Source organism: Lonchura striata, chromosome 7, assembly GCF_050655825.1.
Source record: "Lonchura striata isolate lonStrDom1 chromosome 7, ASM5065582v1, whole genome shotgun sequence".
Classification (NCBI taxonomy): Eukaryota; Metazoa; Chordata; class Aves; order Passeriformes; family Estrildidae; genus Lonchura; species Lonchura striata.
In genome coordinates this window covers 4,119,831-4,140,052 of record NC_140709.1, presented here as the reverse complement: position 1 = coordinate 4,140,052, position 20,222 = coordinate 4,119,831, and the positions used below count along the sequence as shown (strand labels likewise).

The 20,222-nt window shown below is 40.5% G+C and overlaps 1 protein-coding gene across 2 annotated transcripts in view; it reads left to right on the top strand.

Annotated features, from left to right (window-relative positions):
- Window positions 1–10,614, top strand: part of ARHGAP15 (Rho GTPase activating protein 15) — a 325,074-nt gene extending 314,460 nt beyond the window's left edge. For both annotated transcript variants that reach the window (XM_085584122.1, XM_085584123.1), the window contains exon 15: window positions 9,339–10,614. In XM_085584122.1, the coding sequence (XP_085440248.1) occupies window positions 9,339–9,522 (184 nt within the window). In that variant the 3' untranslated portion in view covers window positions 9,523–10,614. The remainder of the gene's footprint in view (window positions 1–9,338) is intronic.
- Window positions 10,615–20,222: the final 9,608 nt, after the last annotated feature.

Below are 20,222 nucleotides of genomic sequence, written 5' to 3'. Positions count from 1 at the left end.
TGCTGCCCAGGGAGAGATGCTGCAAAGGGTGTGATGATGTGAAAGTTAAAATAACTCTTAACCTGGGGCTTCCAACATACATTATTTGAGCAGAGACTGCTGCCTAACTCCTGGTTTTCATGATGTAGTAATGCAGACAGCCCTTCAAGGGGACCAAGGGGATAAAACTGTGCTAGTGGAGTACAGCTGGGATGTGCAACCAGAGCCACCCTGCTGTAAATACTGAAGCTCCCATTGTTCAGCACCCTGTGGGACAAGGGGAACTGGACTACTTAGGCATAGTAATGTACAGTTTGTGGGAAGTGATTTCAGAAAGCTGTAACATCACTGAATACCTGTGGCAGTGCTGGCATCTTCCACCTGAGGCCCTCCCTTGAAAGGCAGAGATTACTGGAAGAGAGAGCACAGAGCTGTCTGACAGATGCACTCATTTTACTGGGAGCAGGAGGATTAAATTATAATACAGTCTCATCATCTTTCTACCTTTCACACCAGTAAATCTGAACCAAAGAATGCAGTTGATGTGCCTCTGGGAAGAAGGGACATAGGGTCTCCTGTGTGTTTTCCATATCCCCTCTGCTTTGGGTGTGCTGCTCAGAGTGGCTTCTCTCACTGAGGTACAAACCAGAGCTGTTTTTTTGCCATGTATTTTCTGTTTGTCCATCATTAAGCACATCAAAGCCTCAGTGTCTCCATCAGGAAACAATGCTGTTAATAACATTAATCCACCTTTATTAAGAGCCTTTAGCTCTATGGAGGAGCACCAAATATTATTAAGACAAAGACGAGAGGATAATAAGGAACCGTGTTTTTTCCCTTGCTGACCTAGTTTCTAACCTCACTTTAAAATCTTCCCTTGATTTTAATTATGCTTAATCTAAAGCTAAGCTCACAAATGTAGCAAACTTAAGGGCTGCTTTTAAAGTGAATTTTCTCGCCTGTCAGAGTTCCTCAAGCTTTCTGTGCTACAGTCAGGAGTTTATTTCCAGCCCAGGCACAGAGCTGGGGCATTTCTCTGCCAGCACGATGACTGCTGGGCTCATGAGCTCAGGCACCACCTTGCTCCACTCCAGCCTGGGCACCACAACATTCTTCACAGAACAATTGCAGTCCTTTTCTCATCAGCCATAGCCAGAGGCAGCAATAAGGGTGAAGGATATCTATCATGAAAAGTCCAGTGTCAATGTGTTCCCCCAATTTATTTACTGACCTTCAATGCAACAGCCATACTCCTGACCCTCATGAGATGAAGCCTAAGGGGAAATGGCACTGAGCACCAATTCCATATCCTGTTGTTCTGTGGTCTAAATTAAGTGCTAATTAATTACCACTGGCATCTTTGGCATTGCCTGTCAAATTGGATTTAGGATATCCTTTCGCTGTTTAAACAAATAGCCCTACATCTAAAGCTAAAATCCCACGTGTCAGCATTTTCTTTACTTTTAAATTTTTATTTTAAAATCCAGTTAGTATGTTCATGGATTTTGCAGGTAGGATTCAAATAAAAGAAACAGGAATTGATATTGTCAATTTTGATTAATAGTCCTTCATTAATAAACATCCTGTTATTCAGTTTCCACCTGCAGTTGCTGATGTTGCCTGGAATCAATTAACTCATATAATTTGATTTATTTTACAAAGACATTTTTGGATGTGCTGTGCTGATGATAAAGGTTCTATATTTACAATTCATGATTTAAGCGAGATGGTTACTAACTGCTTTTTATTTGTAATGTTACAAGAAAGCTTCAGGCATTCTTGAACAAAAATATTTAAGCAATTTAAAAAGTTAAAGCTTTATTTATTTAAAACTATCTGTGGCCTTCTGAACCACACAGGCCACAAAAGCATACAAATCCAGGAACTATGACAGGTCGGTCTTTACAAGAAGACAGTTGTTCTGGGGAAAAAATATATATCAGAAGTAGAATTAAAAATAAATTAAAAAAAAAAAAATTAAGTACAGCAGAAGTTACACTACCAGCCAAAAATACATTTTAGGCATTAAGGTGGTATTCTTCTGTCTGGACTCTTAATATTCTATGTAGTCTCACACTGCCTTTATCACTCTACTATCCAAACACCTCTAAAAGTACATCAGCACACAGGGGGTTTTGCTCTCTCCCATCCCCTCCCCAAAGAGAAGCTCATTCTCACAGTGCCTGTGTGGCTTTTGGGCAGGGATTTGCTCTTGTTTGAGCTAAATTTGCTGCTACAGGGCTATGAAAGAGGGCAAGAATGAATGCCTTGTGCACAGAGCTGCAGGCAGAGGAGTCCAGGATGCTCCTTGAGGAAGTTCACGGCCTTCAGCTGACTCCTACCAAAGGCTGTGCCCAAACAGGCAAACTGCAGGCACAACAGCAACATGGACCAGCCAGATCTGTCCTCTTCAGAGCACCAGTCAGAACCAGTTGGCATTCACACAAAAAAAACTAAAACCCAGGCCAAACTGGGAGGACAAAGTGCTGACTGTCGGTAAATGGAAGAACCTAGCAGGTCACCCAGTTGGATCAGTTTTCCAAAAGGGAGACCTGGAATTTTAAAATAGGGAAGATTTTGTGGAAAGATATTGAATCCATCTTTTTGATACAATCTAGTTTTGGGGAGTGGGACCTGATCTTTGCCCATACCAAGGTCTTTGGTGGAGCCACAATGTGGTGATAGGTTCCTGCTCTTGCTGTCCATGCACCAGTGTGCACCTCCTGCCTTTGGAGCTTCTGTGACTCAGAAGATGTCCAAAAAAACAAACAATCCCAAGGGTGAGGTGCAGATAAACTGCTACCCCCTCACAGCTCCTCAGTGGAACAGGAACACCTCCCCTTGTGCAGAAGAACTTCTCCAAAGCACTTTCCTGAATGAAGCCCCTGTAGGGGATGCAAGTACCTTTAGATACCTAAATGTGCTTGTACATACTTTCCTCAGCCACCCAGAAGATAAAGTTTTTCTCCACAAGACAGGCATTCTGTGAGGTGTGTGCAAGGCAAGAGCCCCCCATGCTCTTCTGCAGCGTCGTTGCATGGGCAGCAAAGTTAACCCAGCGCTGAGGAGACTTTATTTTTAACTGTTCTCTTATTAAACTGGGCTAAGCCAGAATAAATGCCTTTCCTCAGCTTTTCACAGTCTATTCAGCCAAGTGTGAAGCAATGTTCAGAGTTAGTTTAGTTATTATTCTCATTTAGGGCCAGGCTCCAAGGCAGTTCATCCAGGGAAGGGCTCATGCTGTGAGATATGCAGGGGATCCCCTGAGGAAGCCCATTCTCCACCAGGGCCCTGTCAGCTGTCCAGGTACTATATATAGCCACCCCATGGTCACATTTAAAGCCTAGTCCATGGAGGAAGACAGCACAGAGTGCTCCTTCTTGTATCCCAGAGCAACTGAAGAGAAGGGTTTTTTCCCAAAGTGCTGTAACACGAACCCACAGCTGCAGAGCACAGGAAGCCTATGGAGTTTCTGTAGGCCAGGAGCCATTGAGGCTATTTTCAGCAAAAGCAAGCTCTTAAGTATGTCTGAACTATTTCTGACCCCTCTTGTAACATATCCTACACCATGACCTGGTTTCTCTATTACCAGCCTATCTATTGTTACAAATTCTACCTATGGAACAAACAGGGATTTAAAATGCCTTCATGTTCTACACAGCTAGATGCAACTAGCTTAAAACTGTATTTGTGCACTGTGACCCCTGAGTTGTGCTTGTTTGTTGCAGAGGAAACCACACGGCACATTTGGAAAAGGACAGACATTGTGATGTTTTGGAGCTCCTCTACAGGCAAAAGCCTCAGGTCTCAGTTCCATACACACCAATCTCCCTGTCCCCATCACAATGTACAGATCTCACAAGCTGGGGACTCCACTGATGCTGTTTGCATCTGCTTAGCTTCACCAGCTGGTGAATGCCACTCTAATGCACCTGAGCAAATCACCCATACAGCCAGAACATAGATAAAGAGGTTTAGACTGCATTCATAAAATATCAAGAATCTGAATTTAATGCTAAATTTGAAATTTATCTATGAAGCAGTGCAAGGAATTGAACAGTTTACACAAATAGAGCTTGTGGCATCAGGGGCTCCCTTACCACCAGCTACCTCCCTAAGTTTCCCAGGATGGAGTTAAGTAATGCACAGGCCCTGCCTGCTTCCTCCACGATGTGTGTATTTTGGTTTTTCTCCTCAGCTGGTGTATCCAGCTGGGTATGGATATCTCTGCAAGGTTTTGATCTGTTACAGGACACCTGTTGTTGTTTGTACTTTAAGAGGACTCTCAAAGCTGAAGTTCACTTGTCTTTTTAGTACCAAAATCCACTCAGGTTCTTCCCAAAAAACAATGTCTGCAGCTGAACTGAAACAAATTGACAACAGAAAACGATGTAGCTGTGATATACTGTATCTCAGGAAAGTGTGTAACAGGCCTTAAACGAAAAGGAAATATGCTGAGGAAAAAACCTGATAGTTTAGGTTATCTGTGCTTCATGTTATAGCTGTGGTTCCTTCCTAACACTGAAAAACCCAGCTGCAAAAGCCCTGTGAAAATGTGCTTATACACACACAGACATTATCACTTCCTAGGACGGTACATTTTATTATCAGGTTATTTTCCAGTACATTTGGCACAGTTAAGGTAAGTATATTAACTTTACTTCCAAATAAAGAAAACAAAGTTGTACTGAATGTCTCAGGCACTGTCAATGAGTTAAGAACTGACAGGAGGTCCAAGTAATCAACCCTGTCTACAGCACTGAGCTTTCCCCTGGGACACCTCCTCTGATCATACAATGTATCTGACTGGCATGGATGTAGAATTGCTTTCAATAAAGATTTTATTTCAAGGTTGGATGATTCTTTCCCAAATGTCTTGTCTCTAAAGCAAAGTATGTAATACCTGTTATTTTTTAACTCCTGTGAACCAGCATTTGGGAAGGAGAGGAGCGTAAAATGTTGAGCCGAAAGCTGTTCATCATAAGAGACAAATTTTAACAAATTGATTGGGAGCTCTGCAATACCAGAAGTCAGAAAGCTGCTGCATAAAAACTGGCCTGTACCAGTGCAGTGAAGAGGCCTGTTAACAGAATTATTGCTGGGGAGAGCTGAAGGCAGCTGAGCCCTTACCAGGGCCAAGTCCTTAAGCTACATTACATTTGCATATGCCTGAGAATAGATAGGAAAGAGATATTGGCTAATTTGAGGATAATTATTGGCAAAGTGAATCAATGGGAGGCACACACTTTGACCTATTAAGGCAGTTGACAGGAACTTACATTTCAAATCAGTTCACATCATCCCTCAGGATGAGCACCTCTGGCTATGCCAGTGGTTGCCAGCACAGTTCAGCAAAGCCACAAAACCCACCCAAATGGGCTGTCATGGAATACCCCACTCAGAGAGGAGTCCTACTTCCATAAGGTTAGTTCCTATACCAAGAGGAGAGATGACACAAATACAGCATTTTTTATATTTTTTGGTGGAGTTTCATTTATTCCTATTTATCTTTAATCTCTCTCGGCCTCTGTGTTCGTCTTGGTTTCTGTCTCTAGAGGCAGAGACTTCCCTAGTGAACACAAATATTGGGCATAACGGGAGGACAGGATTCTGACAACAACAAAACCTCATTTTATCCCTTGGTCATCCACTGAATTCAGGGAATGGCATTTCCTACACCTGCAATTCTAGCTCATAACCTCATACCAAGTGACCCCTTCTTACTCTTCTGACCCCCTCATTTTGTAATGTGTTTCCTTTAGTCACAGTCTATATTACCAACTTGTGGAAGAATAGAGGATTGTCCTATTGAAAAGTTACCATCAAATACAGTTTAAAACAGTGAAAGAATGCCAGGCATGGCTAAAACCAGTTCTGCTAAGGGTAGAAATGCCACTAACATTGAGCAAAATTAAATCCTCATAGGCTGGAAAAGGATAAAAAGTAAAAGTGAGCAGTTTTCAAAGCAGCTGGCTCTACCCTCTGACGATAAAAGAGTGTCCTTTCCAATGGGATTTTCCTCCCTAAGTACACTGAATTCCCCAATGTTTTATGTGCAACAGGAATATGAAGTTGTTGAGGAGTCAGAGTCACTGTGGAAACCCTTTCTCCTCCTCAGCAATTACTACAAAGTAAAAATGGATGAAGAACATTTCCTAACACCTACTGTGTTTGGAGCAATAATCCAGTGTGCTTTCCAAACGTCAAAATTAATAATGATTTTATTTAGAGAGTTTGAAAAGTGTAGGTTTAATGGAACTAGAGAGCCAAGTCACCATACAATGACCCTCTTAGCTGTAGGCTTGCCCTGCTCTCCCTCACATATTTTCCAGCTTGCAGTTGCCTTGGCAACAGCCAAGGCATAAATTCCAAGTATTTTTCCTTATATATCTGCCATTGACACTACAGCCCTCCTATCAGACACTTCTGCTGTTTTAATTCATCATTAGTTTCATTACTATGAATAATGAGAACTATATTTTCTGCGTTTCTCCTGACTTGTGATTTTAAGGACTGACGACATTCTTGAGACTCAGTTATTTTGGAGGGAAAAAAAAAATATCTTGTGCAGCATAGCACCCAACAATTTCTTGATATGGTTCCAACAACTGTGGCACCAGATTATAGATTGTTTCTAAAATAACCTTAAATTGATGGATCATTGCTCCTTTCATTTGGTCTTGACAAAAAGTACCACTGGCATTTCCTTTCACTCTTTATGTTGAAAATGGTGTGTCACTCTTTCTGCTCTTTTTCTTGCCAAAAAAAAAGAATTCCTGCCCATTTTTTCAATATTTTCTCTTTTAACAATTTCAATTTCACCTAGTAGCTATAGTAATAGACATAAGTGTGCATATTTTATTTTGATTTGCACTGACTTCTTTTGTGGAGAGATGATAAAAATATCAGTTATAGAATTTCTTTGGTAAATGTTTGCAATCAAAAAAGACATGAAGTCCAAAACTTATTCTATTCGGGATGGATTAATTCCTTCCTTCTACTTATTCAGTAGCTGTGTTTTACCACATATTATTTAACTACTCAAATTTTCCATGTTTCTAAATTTGCTTGCTTTATGAGTGTTTTTGCTATTATGGTGAAAACAAGTGAAACTGCATTGCTATATCAAGGATTTTTAAGACACTTCCTCAATACAGTACTGCTTATTCTAGCATTAAGGTCAGGGCACCCAAATTTACACAAATTTTTGTAATGCCATGTTCCATATTGATAAGCCAGAGTCAGTTCCTGTCCATCCATCACCAACACACACTACACACAGCCTCCATTGCTGGGAAATATTATCATGCCTGGACTTTGCCAGGATGCCATGAGAAGGATGGAATTTCCAGGACAAACAAGGGAAATTATTCTCAAGCAGAAGGGTTGTCCATGCATCTTCCATTTTCTGTGTCCCCATCAGGAATATGGAATCTCAACACCTTGCTCCACATTTTACAGGCAAAGGAAGGCAGACCCCCCCCATCCCTTCAGTAAACTGAGCTCTGTTGCCACACTTCTTCACCCTGATTCTGATCATCCATGATCCATTGCCTCCTTCTCCCTGCAAGGAGCTTCACCTCCAGCTCCATTAGTGCTGTCCATTATCAACGCCCTCCTGCCTCAAAGCTATGGCTGGTGCTGCTAAATTGATTATTTCTAAAGTTACCCAAGACAAAACTGCTGAATTTCCCCCTCCAATGAACATGCATCTCTACTCCTGCTGATGTCATCTCCAAATACTTCATGAAGTTTCCAACTTACACCACATAATAAGATCAAGAGAAACCAAATCTCCCTCCTGGAGAGTTCCCCAAGCTTTCTGTACATGCCTCTGCATAAGTGGCATGAAGCAAAACAATCTCGTCACCTCTGTAACATTTTTAATTGTGATAAAGATGTGTGACATCCATCAGAAGCCCACGCAGTCACTTGGCAACAAAACTTCTAACTTTTGAGACTTTCTGAACTCCTAAGAGAAGAGATGTTATATTAATATTACCACAGAGGAAAGATAATTATTTTTTTTAATTTAATGAAGATGCTGTATTTTAAGAAACTAATAGTTAAGCCAATCTGATTAGTGCCATATGGAGAGTGTTTTGTGCAATGGACACCACGGTTACTAGCATGAAGCAGAAGCAATTCTTCCTATTTATATATGGGGAAAAAAACATGAGTGTTGATGCTCCAGGAATGTGGTAAACTACGAGATTGGCACAAATCCACAAGAGATGCTTTTTGCTGTGTGACCCACCCACTAAAATGAAAAAAAAAAACACTTTATTAAGTGCCTGGAGCTATTAGGTGTCACAAAGTTTCTTTCCCTTATAGAGTGGCTTGCTGTAACTTCAGCAACAGGTATGGGAAAGCAGATAAAGCTGTGATGGCTTTTAAATGGTTTTCTGGATTTTAAAAAGGTAAATGAGGGACAATGGCAGAGTGGGGGGAAAGCAGAACTTGGCTTCAACAATCCACTTGGAATACGTAAGTTAAAACTAGCAGGTTAAGGAGGCATCCATAAATTCAAACATTTACATAATAAAGCTACATTTAGTTTGCATTCCTTGGTGGAGCTGTGCAATTTATTTATAAAATATGTATCTTCATTTACTAGTCTTTCCAACCCTAGGATACATAATATATTCTGGAGGGTTGAGAGAAATGGATTTCTACTTAGTCTGTACTCACCACCGCAGAGATTTATGCCAAACTTCCCACCTAAACTCCATCCATTAAACCTGTACTGTTCTTACACCAGACTTCTCCATCCTTAATGTCCTTTCCACAGGAATATTAAGTCTTAATACAGACACAAGATCAACTTTTAATAATAATAGTCCTTCTCTTGTAATTTTGTGGGTAATAAAGATATCAAAGGTTATAATCCTTACCATTATTTTCTAAGTCGTCTCATTAAGGTATGTGGTCTCTGTGTCTCTCAAGAAACTTTGTGTAAGGATAAGGCATGCAAAAGTCTTTAGTTACATAAATTTCACAATCCATTTCAGACCATACTCTCTATATTGGATTTAAATTAACAGAAGGAATGTGTTTCATATGAGCCCTATATTAAGGGGCTTTTTTTTTTTTTGGTTTTCACAACTCTTTCAGTGCTGGAGACCACATTAAGGGAAGCAGGGAATCTTCACCCTGGCACTACAAAACCCCTCCTTTCCTTGTTTGTCACACTGGCAGAAATTTCTCTTGCCTCTCTGTTTTCTTTTTTTTGGATAACTTAACCAAACCAACACCCCTATCAGGAGAAACATTTAAAAAGTGCCTCTATGTGCTTCAAGAGCAACAGTGACTCCTCTGACACCCTTCTTTTTTAACCAGTTCTTTCCTTTTGTCAACAGGATAGCAGCCAAGGAATCCGTGAATCTTATGTCAACACAGAGCTTAGGAATTGTGTTTGGACCAACACTCCTTAGACCTGAGAAGGAGACAGGGAACATGGCAGTCCACATGCTGTACCAAAATCAGATAGTTGAACTTATGCTGAGCGAGTACAGCGAGATCTTCGGCTCGGAGGAAGACTGACAGACAGGGCCTGTTATTGAAAACGTTCACATCTGTCTTGATGTCTAATATTTTTACATTTCTGTAAACATATTTCTGAAATATTTCTTTTTCTTTCAAGTGACAGATGCCTCATTTTGTGCAAACTTAATGATGATTTTGTGTCTAATTTTCAAACATTGGAATAAAAAATATTGTCAACATTTGCCTATATGTATTCTGTATTAACCCTTTGAGAGTTTCATTATGCTAGCACTCCAAGTGTCACTTTTTCTGCAAGCTGAGCATACAGCATATGGCCCTAGACCATAGAAAATGCTGTTTACCAACATATGCAATGGCACAGAAAGACAGATAATAATTGAGGAGGTTTGTGGAAAACAGATTAAAGTATGTATATTTAAAGCAATGAATTAAAGCAGTGACACGAGATCATTCATAGCTAATCTGAGTATAATTTACCTTTCTCTTTGATATACGTTGAAAATTAAAAACATGATGAATAATCATTTGTCTATCCCAAGAGCTGGGAAAAAAATGCATTTAATGCTTTTAAACAAATAAAATAAACACAAACAAAATGAGAATGTCACTATTTGCATAACAGTGCCTAAAAGAAATTAAAAACGGAATTGGAACTTTGGCATTTTTACTTAAACGCAGTACATGAAATGAAGACATTGCATGACTGCTCATTTTAATGTAACATCCATTTTGATTCTTCATCACACTGTACATCTGCCCGCTTTCCCCAGCTATCTCATGTTCTGTAGCATTTGTATTGTGCTCCTGAGGATGCTTTATTGGTGAACTACATTAAATTCATCTAGAAAGAACTTTAAAAAAAAGCCTTTTCATATGCCCTTAGGATTACTTGGCTAGACTTGAATCAATTTATGCATTTGATGGTTAGTTTCAGTTGTCATGGATAAACAAAAGGGTAACTGTCTAGAATATATCAAATATTGTTTCATTTTGAAATGTATGTTTCCAGCTATACACATCTCCTATCCTGTTTTGTAAAAGTACTCTGCTGATAAAATGTAGACTTATGTTTGACAGCTTTTTAATCAAGTTCAAAGAGAATAAATAAAACTAATCCAGTGTGGTAAAGAGTCTGTCTGGTTATCGATTTGTTCATAAAATGAAAAATAAACCATGTAAATAAGATGTGTGAAACACAGATCCAGAAGCAAATATTTAAAGCAATTAAAGACCCCAAAACATAGGATTAATGCATAGGTCTGCTGTGCATGAGAGATATGTCTTCAATATCACCTCAGCAGATCATGGGCTTCTTCAGTTTTTACTCAGCATTGTTGTGCAAAATTCCATGTTATTCAGGAAAGGTCATTTGGAGCAGTCATTTATGGGAACAAATATATAATGAGGCCTGATTGTTAACTAAGACCAGGCTCTTTCATCAGGTACTAACACAGGCAGAAAACAACACCAAGAAAGCATAAAAACCAGCCCTGAGATGGTTTTTCTGACCAGTAATGAAGATGAAAAACATGAAACCAAACAAAAATCTCCCTCATATCACAAATATCCAGCTCAATAACTTCTGAACAAAAGTATAATGTACTGGAGAACCCAAATTCACTTTATGTTCAAGAAAATATTTTTCATGTTAATGTCAAGCCATGAGTACTTAAACAGTGATGCTTTTCAAGATCATCATCTATAGACTCTTTTAATAGCAACAAACCAGGCGCTGTTTATAGCCTGTGGAAATGGCTGGAAGAAAGATAGTCAGAAGTTCAGTCTATTCCTTAATAAAGACCATTCACATTATGGCCCCACGGGTGCTCACAATCATGCTATTGAAGTAATTTCTGCTATTACTGGAAATGAAAAGTTCACTTGTTACTTGGAGCCTGTTGCACTCAGAAGAAAAGATTCTTAATTAATTAATTAATCTTCTTTTCAGGCTTTCTTCAGAGCATGGAGTCTCCTCTTGTTTTTATAAGACAAAGCTTATGAAATGTACCGTATCTCTCTTAAGATCAACTGGTTTAAAGGTTATTAAAAAAAAAAAAAATCAAGGAAACTTTTGGACACATGAGCCTTTCTTTGGGTTTGATGGGTTCCTTACACGAACACTGTACAAAAGTGCTGACTGCTCTCTGCTAAATGCTCTGTTAAATTGCAGCCTGGACGTGGGCAGACAATCTGGGGGGACACAAGTGGCTCTCAGCAGAGGAGTCTATAAATCCAGGGCCTGTAGCAGATGCCTTTCCTTTCTCATCCCGACAACACAAAGGAATGGCCATGCCTTGCTACCAAGCTGCTTCCTCCCCCAAGAGACCAATTCTTCCTGTCTCTCTTAATACATACATTAATTTAATGGGGAAAATTACTGACTCAACCATTAGTCAAAGAGCCAGCCCTTCAGCCCCTGCCATCAGCAGAAACCAGAAGGATAAAAGAGGGAAAGAGTAGGAAAAAAATAAAAATAAAAATAAATGTTCAAGCCTTAACAGCAGCAGGATTTCTTTCTCCTCCTGCTCAGGCAGTTTGCTCTTTATTACCCAAACTCGCAGCCCAGGACTCTGACAGACTCTTGTAGCTGGATATAAACATTTCTAAATCCCTAAAGTGTCCAAGTTTTGCAATTCACTGAGCCTGTATTGCCACCACATTGCTCTTCCATTTGGTACTTACTGGAATATTCACTATCACTTGGTAGCAGTTCTGCTCAAACTCTGCTAGATATTTAGCAAGTCAAAATTAGACTTGCAGAAGACCTTTCTTTTTCAGGAGCCAGCATCAGTTTGAGAAGGGCCATGGATATTTTGAGCAAGGAGCTATTAATGGTAAATGATCAGAAAAATGAAACGTGAGAATGCAGCAGAGACATATGTCCAAGGATCACTGTTTATCTGCATCTTCTCCCTGTGAAGAGCATCTTCTACTCAAACTCATCTGAGAAGCATGAGCACAAAACTGGGATTGATTCAGTAAAAGGAGATACCAGAAATAAATCTCTAATGGAACCAAAAAAGGGCATTTCCAGCTGCAAAGTTTTATCATTAAAATAAAGATAAAACATCAGCGTATTGAATTGTAAGCTTCAGTGAGAGACTCAGTTTTAAACTCAAGAAATTCCACTCCAAAGTAGGATTTCTGAACAAATGATGAGACACACTGATTTGCTACAGCTAAAAGAGGAGACAAACTCCCCTGAACAATTCTTTATTCCTCTTTTTATGTACGTACATATAGATACATATTTTTTGCAAGCAGCACACATTTTAACAGTTGTTTAATTCTCTGCCAGAACAGTGCAGGTAACACTCAGCCTTTTTTTTTTTCCAAGCACCCCATGCTGCAACAGAGCCTCAGGCTGCTGTTCAGCCCAAGGCACTCAAGAATCAATTTCCACTAGGATACAGATCATGGGCAGAGCTGGGAAGAAAGCTGGGAAGTGAGCTGGGCCCACAATCACCACTGTGATCAGGCAGTGTATAGATTTTACACGGCTCATTCTCAGAGGAGGCTGGCAGAAGAGCCTTGGGGAGCACACGTATTATCATGGCACAGCAGAAAGGAAACGTGGGCCACAGGGAAACTGAGCACAGCCAGAGACACTGGTCTCAATCACAAGTCCTGGACTTTGCAGGATGCAAAAATGGAGCCCAGGGTAATTGTTGGAACCTTTCCTAGCGCCCACATAGGGTTAAAAACAACTTTTCCCTAAAGATCAAGGGACAAACAAGTGGCCTGTGGAGGTCGGGCTGTACCCAAACCTTTCTCTTCAATAAATGCTTCAGGATGCTAAAGCACCAATCTCATCCTTGTGCCAATTCACCACCAGTGATCATAGCAAACAAATGTCCTCTACCCTCACTCCAGGCTATTTTTACACTCCACAACTCATACTTCCAAACATACCTGAAATATTGTGAGAATTAATGGCCCTTTTTACTTAGAGAACCTTATTGCGAAGATTTGGTTCATGTTGGATAGAGAACATGAGCCCTCACTACTGTTTTTCACACAAAACATATATTGATGTTTAAAACAAAGATGAATTCAAGACTCAGGACATGACAGTTGAGGATGTGTGAGAAACTGAGACACGGAGACACGTGTCAAAAGAGAACTTTCTATTTTAGTGCTCTTTTTATTCAGACTCATCCTTTTTTTTTTTTTTCTTGCTTTTAAAGTAGATTCATAGAATGGTTTGGATTGGAAGGGACCTTAAAAATCACTTCATTATAACCCCCTGCCATGGTCAGGGACACCTTCTACTATCTCAGGTTGTTCCATACCCCATGCAACCTGGCCTTGAACACTTCCAGGAATGTGGAATCCACAGACACTCTGGGCAAACTGTGCCAGGACCTCACCACCCCCACAGACACTGTTCTATTCTACACCCTGAATTCATCTTTAGTAATCAGGGATTTGGGGTTTTGCAGTGCCCAGCCCTGCAACCCAAGGGCAGGGTAACCTCAGAGACAACGGAACAGAATGGAATTTGTCTTACAAAGCCTTGACCATGGTAAAGTTTTCTGACTTTTTATAATTTGCCCTTAAACCCTCAGAAATACTTCAAAGGTGCTGGGAATCCACCATCTCCCAGCAAAGCAGGCTGTCCACACCTCCACACCTTCAGTAGAAGTTGAAGGCTTTATTTAACAAGTTTAAGAGGGGCCATAAAACACTGCAAATTCAGATTGAGTGCAAATTAGTTATCCACAAAACACCACCATTTTAGAGCACATTTCAGTTAATAAAATGCAGACTCAAATTCTCTCCTCTTTGTCAAAATGCAGTTTCTGTGCTCAGCTCTTATCCATAAGTTTTTTGGCTGTGTTTGTGGTAGATAAAGGGAACAAGCACCTCTCCTTTTCTATCTTGTTTCGAAGCTCAGAAGCATTCAAGAAGCAGCTCAGAAGCTTTTTGGTTGCAATTTAGGGGTAGGTGGTGGTGTGCCCTCTGCTCTGGAAAATTAAAGTGACCATACTGAAAATGTTTGACCAGTCCAATGCTCAGGCCCCAGCCTGCCCATTGCAGCAAAAAAGGTAGAAAAAGTCCAGTGTTATGACAACCTTTCCCACAGGGGATGTTTCTTTGCAGCCCCAGGCAGTAAATGGTTTTAAATAAATGGCTGAACACCCTGTATACATTTCTATCTTTATGTAGTTTCTGTCACTTATTATCCATTTTTAATCCTGCTAGGCTCTTTGTCTTAATGGTATCTGACGAATTTCCCAGGTTAATTATGCACCATGTAAGAAAATATTTTACTTGTATCACTTTTAAATTCATTAGCTTTTAGTACCATTGTATAGCACTCTGCTTGCTCTTGATTTATGGGAAAGGCTAAATAGGATCATCTGACTGACCTCTCCTGGCAATTCACTCTCCTATATACCACTAACACATCACCTCTCATTTGTCTCTTAATCAATTTAACCTTGCCTCAAATGGAAGATCTGCCACACCTCTTATAACTTGCTCTTTCACTAGATGCTCGGTGCATCTATTCTGCCTTTTAGAACCAAGCTCTTAAGCATCCAAGGGGGAAGGATCCTTAATATTTTCATTATTGAACTCTTTACAGCCCTTAAAAGAATCAAGCTGCTTGTTTGTATCTGATTTTGGTTCTGCACTGAAGAACTGAACTGTCCTTATTGCTGGACCAGGTTCACAAGGGAATTTGGGGAATTAAATGCTATTTTTGTCTATACAGAGAATGTGCCAGTGCTCCTCGTTTCTCCCTTGTGGCTCCTTCACCTTGCAGCTCTCCAAATTTCCATGAGCAGCTTCAGCCACATAAACCTGGCTCTCTGGTACCTGCCTGAACCCCTCTTGGTTCCTGGGCCCCTTGCAGTTTTTTACCCACAGGACACAAGCAGGAACTGCTTCTGCAGTTGCTTCTGTTGTTGCAAATTTAAAATGCTGGGCAGACTCTTGTTTTCCAGCTGGAGCACCCACATTTTCACAGAACCACAGATTCCACACGCCCCCAGAGCACCCAGTGCTGCAGGAACGTAGAGCTGGTGACCACCTTGCTCCATAAGGCACTGAGTTCAGACAAAGCAACATCACTTATTCCAGATTTATGGAGAGTTGTTGGTTGAAAAACAAATCAAATTTCCTCTTGTGATTACGACGTGCTTTACCTCAAATGTGAGAACTGAAAAATAAAGCAACTACCTTAAACAAACACGCCCTAAGATACAAAATGCAGCACCTTCCTGAGACCTCTAGTACTATTCTTTTTCACATTGTGTCTCTTTGAAGTGCTCATAGCCAAACATACTGGCAGTGCTTTCCCTCTGATGCTGCAGTTTTTGAGAGTATTATGCATATTGCAGATGCGGTTTTCTTGCACTAGATTGAAAAAAAAGAAATAATCTTATTAAAAATGTAAAAGGATTTCAGGGTTCTGTGCATACTCAGAGAAAAGAGAGATGTCAACAATAAACATGCCATCTGAACAATACGGAAGGACCTCTGTCCCATGGGCATAATAGATGTTTTATTAATAACTTGCTTTTATATATTTTTCTCATTTCCCAAAACAAAGGGAGGAGGGGGAGAAAAATTTAAAAAAAAAAAAAAAAGCAATGGGTTTGAAAATCAAAACATTTCCTTGACTGGACAATTCAAGAGCCTTCCTGAAACACAGGAGGATAAATTGAGACCTGGTGCATTTTCTGGGTCTGTGTTCTCCTGTCCTGGATGTATTTCTTATATCAGGACACTGATGGCATGGGGAAGGAGCCCCCATGGTTCTCCAGAATTTATCATGGAGTACATCAGCTAATGGATTGAAAATGTGGGTCTTTTAACTGGCTTCAGCAGACTCAGCACAAGCTGAAAAAGATTTTACTCATTGTCTGAGACTGCTGGACATGGTGTAAGAAAGAAGAGGGAAGACAGGGGCCACTCTGAAGAAACAGAGCAACTCTGACACAGCAAACTAATATTTTTCCTGATTTAAGTCAGCCTTGTTTTGTCAAGTTTTTGCCTCAGGAATGGATAAAAGAGACAAATGAGTCTTTGCTCCTCTAGGTACCTTCAACAGGAGTGTTTGTCCAGACCCTCAGGTCTGGCCCATATCAAGTGATTAGGTCCAGGGAATGGTCACTCTCCAGAGGCATTTTACCCTCTTTATTTGCTCTCTTTACCATTATATATTTTTACCTCACACAGAGCCTGTGTTTCAGGTAATTGAGACCTCTTTGGAAATGCTGTTCCTAAGGTACAGGCCCTCAGTAAACCAGTTTTTCATCCCAAATGGCTTTCATAAAGCTAGGCAAATATGGCGGGGGAAAGAGGGACATGGGATGAATTAAGGCATGGAATGTTGGAACAATATGATCTTTAAGACCCCTTCCAACCCAAACCATCCTATGATTCTATTCTATGAAGGGAAAGAGCACCTAAAAGTAATTTTCCTCTTCCATTTTCTGCCAATGTCTATGACCTGGCCTATTATAGAACAACACTTATATTTTGTTTTATGGATAGCCTACCTGTACAAACAGATGGAAATTATTATGGAAATAGATGCTGCTAGAGAAATCTGTGATGTTCTTAGAGGCTGAGAAACAGGAGGGCTCCACCTCAGCAGCAACACCATTTATCCCTAAGATCATGAGTAGTTACTTGCTAGGAAAACATTGCTTTGGAGCAAGTAGTGAAGAGAGGTGAACCTTGAGATCCATGGCCAAAAGGTCTACAGGCTCTTCTCAGGCACTAAAAAACTTTTCCAGTATGCAGAAATTCCTGTTTACTCACATAAGATTTTAATTGCTTCATATCCCCAACAGTTTCTACCCAGATTAGATTTTATCCTATGAAGACCAAAACCTTTTTTAATTATTTTCTTACCTGTGTGACTGGGGATTCATTCATAGAAGAACTGGAACGTTTGACCCCAGACATGCCCAAGTGCAGAAGGAATCCTTCACTTGCGTATCAGCTTGGGATGCCTTTTCCTGCCTTATACAAGTGCAATTTGCAAGGCTGCAGGGGTCACAATCTGTGCTTCTTGCCTTTCCCATGGACACTCTCCAGTGAAAGAAACCAGGAAAATTCACTGGACAGAAAGGAAAAAGCTGTCTAATTAAGAAGCAAGTGTGCATCTGGCTCAGGCCACTTGCCAAGCATAATGTGGTGGAGAGGCAAATCATTGTGCTGTTGGAAACTGCTCCCTTTGGACTGGCTGACTCCAGAAGTGCAGGGGACAGACGCCTCTCAGTCAGGTTCAGGACTTTCTGTGCCCACCTAATGGTGAGGAAGTTGTGGGATTTGTCAAAAGTTCATCTGAACACAAGCATGCCAGAGGTTCCTGAAGCTTAGACAGCTCTGAATGCGACTCTGATTTGCTTATTTAAAGCCACACCTTGCACTGCTGTGAAATCAGAGGTACAGTAGCAGATGTGTCTTACTTTTATCTCCAGGAATCCGTGGCCAGACTGTGACAAAACGAGCCCAGATGTGGCAGGTGTCACCAGGTGGTGGGAGGAAAAGGAGCATGGGAGGACTGTCAAAATTGATAGAGATTTTGGTAGGAAAAAGCTGGATCACTTGGGAAAATTGGAACATTCCATGTTTTCTGACACCCTCAAAGAGACTTTGCTCATGGAAAGAAATCTCCTGAAAACCTTAGACTGAAGCTTGATAAAAAAAGCTATTCCTGCCCTTAAAGCTCATGCTATGTTGTCACTATAGGCAGAATTCCATCTGTTCCTACAATGATTTTATTAATTTCACATTATTTCCTTCTGAAGTTAATAAGAGAAAGGATGAGAGAGAAAGAGAGGTAGCCAGACACCCCATGAGCAAACAAGACACCCCTCAGCACCATCCTGCCACTGCAGATGATGCAGGTGAGATCAGTGTCCATGAGATCAATAACAATTTTGGCAAATGCATAATTTTTCAGCCTTGATCCACCTTCTAGGAAAAAAACAGTCTCTGTGGTACTGATTTCTCTTACAGGGTCACTGTTTAGCCAGTAAGGTCCTAGAGTGGCTTTTACTATTCTTCTTGTCTGAGGAGCACATGGAGACACTGATACAGCGCATAGATCAGATGTCAAAATCCTTTTTAAGCCTTTTTCTCTCCTCTTCATCAACCAAGCAAATGCTTCAAGCACTGTCTTGTGTTAGGTTAGATATTGGGAAGAAAATTTTTCCTGTGATGGAGGAGAGGCCCTGGCATAGGTTTCCCAGAGAAGCTGTGGCTGCCCCTGGATCCCTGGAAATGTCCCAGGCCAGGTTGGACAGGGCTTGGAGCAACCTGGGATAGTGGAAGGTGCCCCTGCCCATGGAAAGGGGATGGAACAAGACAAGCTTTAAAATCCTTACCCCAAACCATTCTGTGACCCTATGATCCTATGAAATACACGTGAGAGAGATCCCAGCTCACACAGAAACATCTTTGCTTAACATCCACCCCATTGATGACTGTAACTTAATTACCGTGCATACTGTCCCAGTGACAGTAAATATTAGTGCTGTGTGCTACAGAACAAATATCCCGTGATGAAAAATTCAAACGGTATCGAGCTTTTCATTAGTGCAGTAATGGCTTTCTCTCACATTTAGCTCATTTTTAACTCGACCTGCTAGGGGAAGGAAATGACATACTTTCTGTTGAATAGGACAGCGCCGAGATTATATGAAGGTGTGTTTTTATGGGTAAAGAAACGTATGCCACATTAATCTATTTTTATGCCTTGCAGTACGTGCTGATGAGTCATTTGAATGCCAAGTTTCATTAGTAAATTGGGAGTGATATCGGCAGCTCTGTGCTAAAATAAAAATGTATATTTCAATTAAGAATGCAAAAAAATTTCAGCAGTCCTGCAGAATGTCTTAAAACACTAAGCAGGATTGTAGGATGTAAGGATTAAATCTTAGAACCCTGTTTATAAAGGAAATTTTGTGTCCATAAAATGCACATTAGTAATACAATCTGCCCAATATTGTATTGTTCTATCATTTCTCTACGGATCATATTAGTCAGTGTCCTGTTAACATCCATTTTATCATACTGTCATAATATTATATTGAAATGAGATCTGGCACTTTTGGGGTCCTGTGCAAGATGAAAAAATGGGTCTCCAGCAGTCTTCCTCTTAGATATAATTGAAAAAGAGGCAGGCATGAGGGCATGCTGTGATTCACGCTGCCGGAGAGTGATCCGGAATCATTCAGATGATGAGTACATAGAGAATGCCGTGCACAGAAAGATGGCAATTTGCTGTACTAATGTTTTGAAAATGAAAATTTCTAGCTGTTTTGCAGAAAAGCTTAGTAGGAAAGGCAGAAGGAAAAAAAAAAAAAGATAAAATCTTTTATAGTTAAGTCAGATTATTTCTGTTGTTTTTGGAAAGGCTGCACAAAGAAATGTGCTTTCTGGAGAATGGTGTAAAGCATAAATGAACATTGCTTTATTGACCAAAATAAGTATAAAATACAGGAAATGGGAGGAAAACAGCAAATGAGAAAATTCTATCCCATTCCTTGAGGAACAGTCTTACAAAAGGATCCAGGGGCACCTTTCAGGCTCCTTAAACTGAATCTCGGATCCCCACTGTGGCCACTTAGCCATAGGGATGGACACCCACAAACACCCAGTACTTCAAGCCCACAAGCCTATATTTTTGCCATCAAGCCCAGTTTCCAGCAGCCAAGCTGCCTGACAAGCCCCAGCAGGAATGAAAACAATGCTTCTCCTTCTTTCCAAAT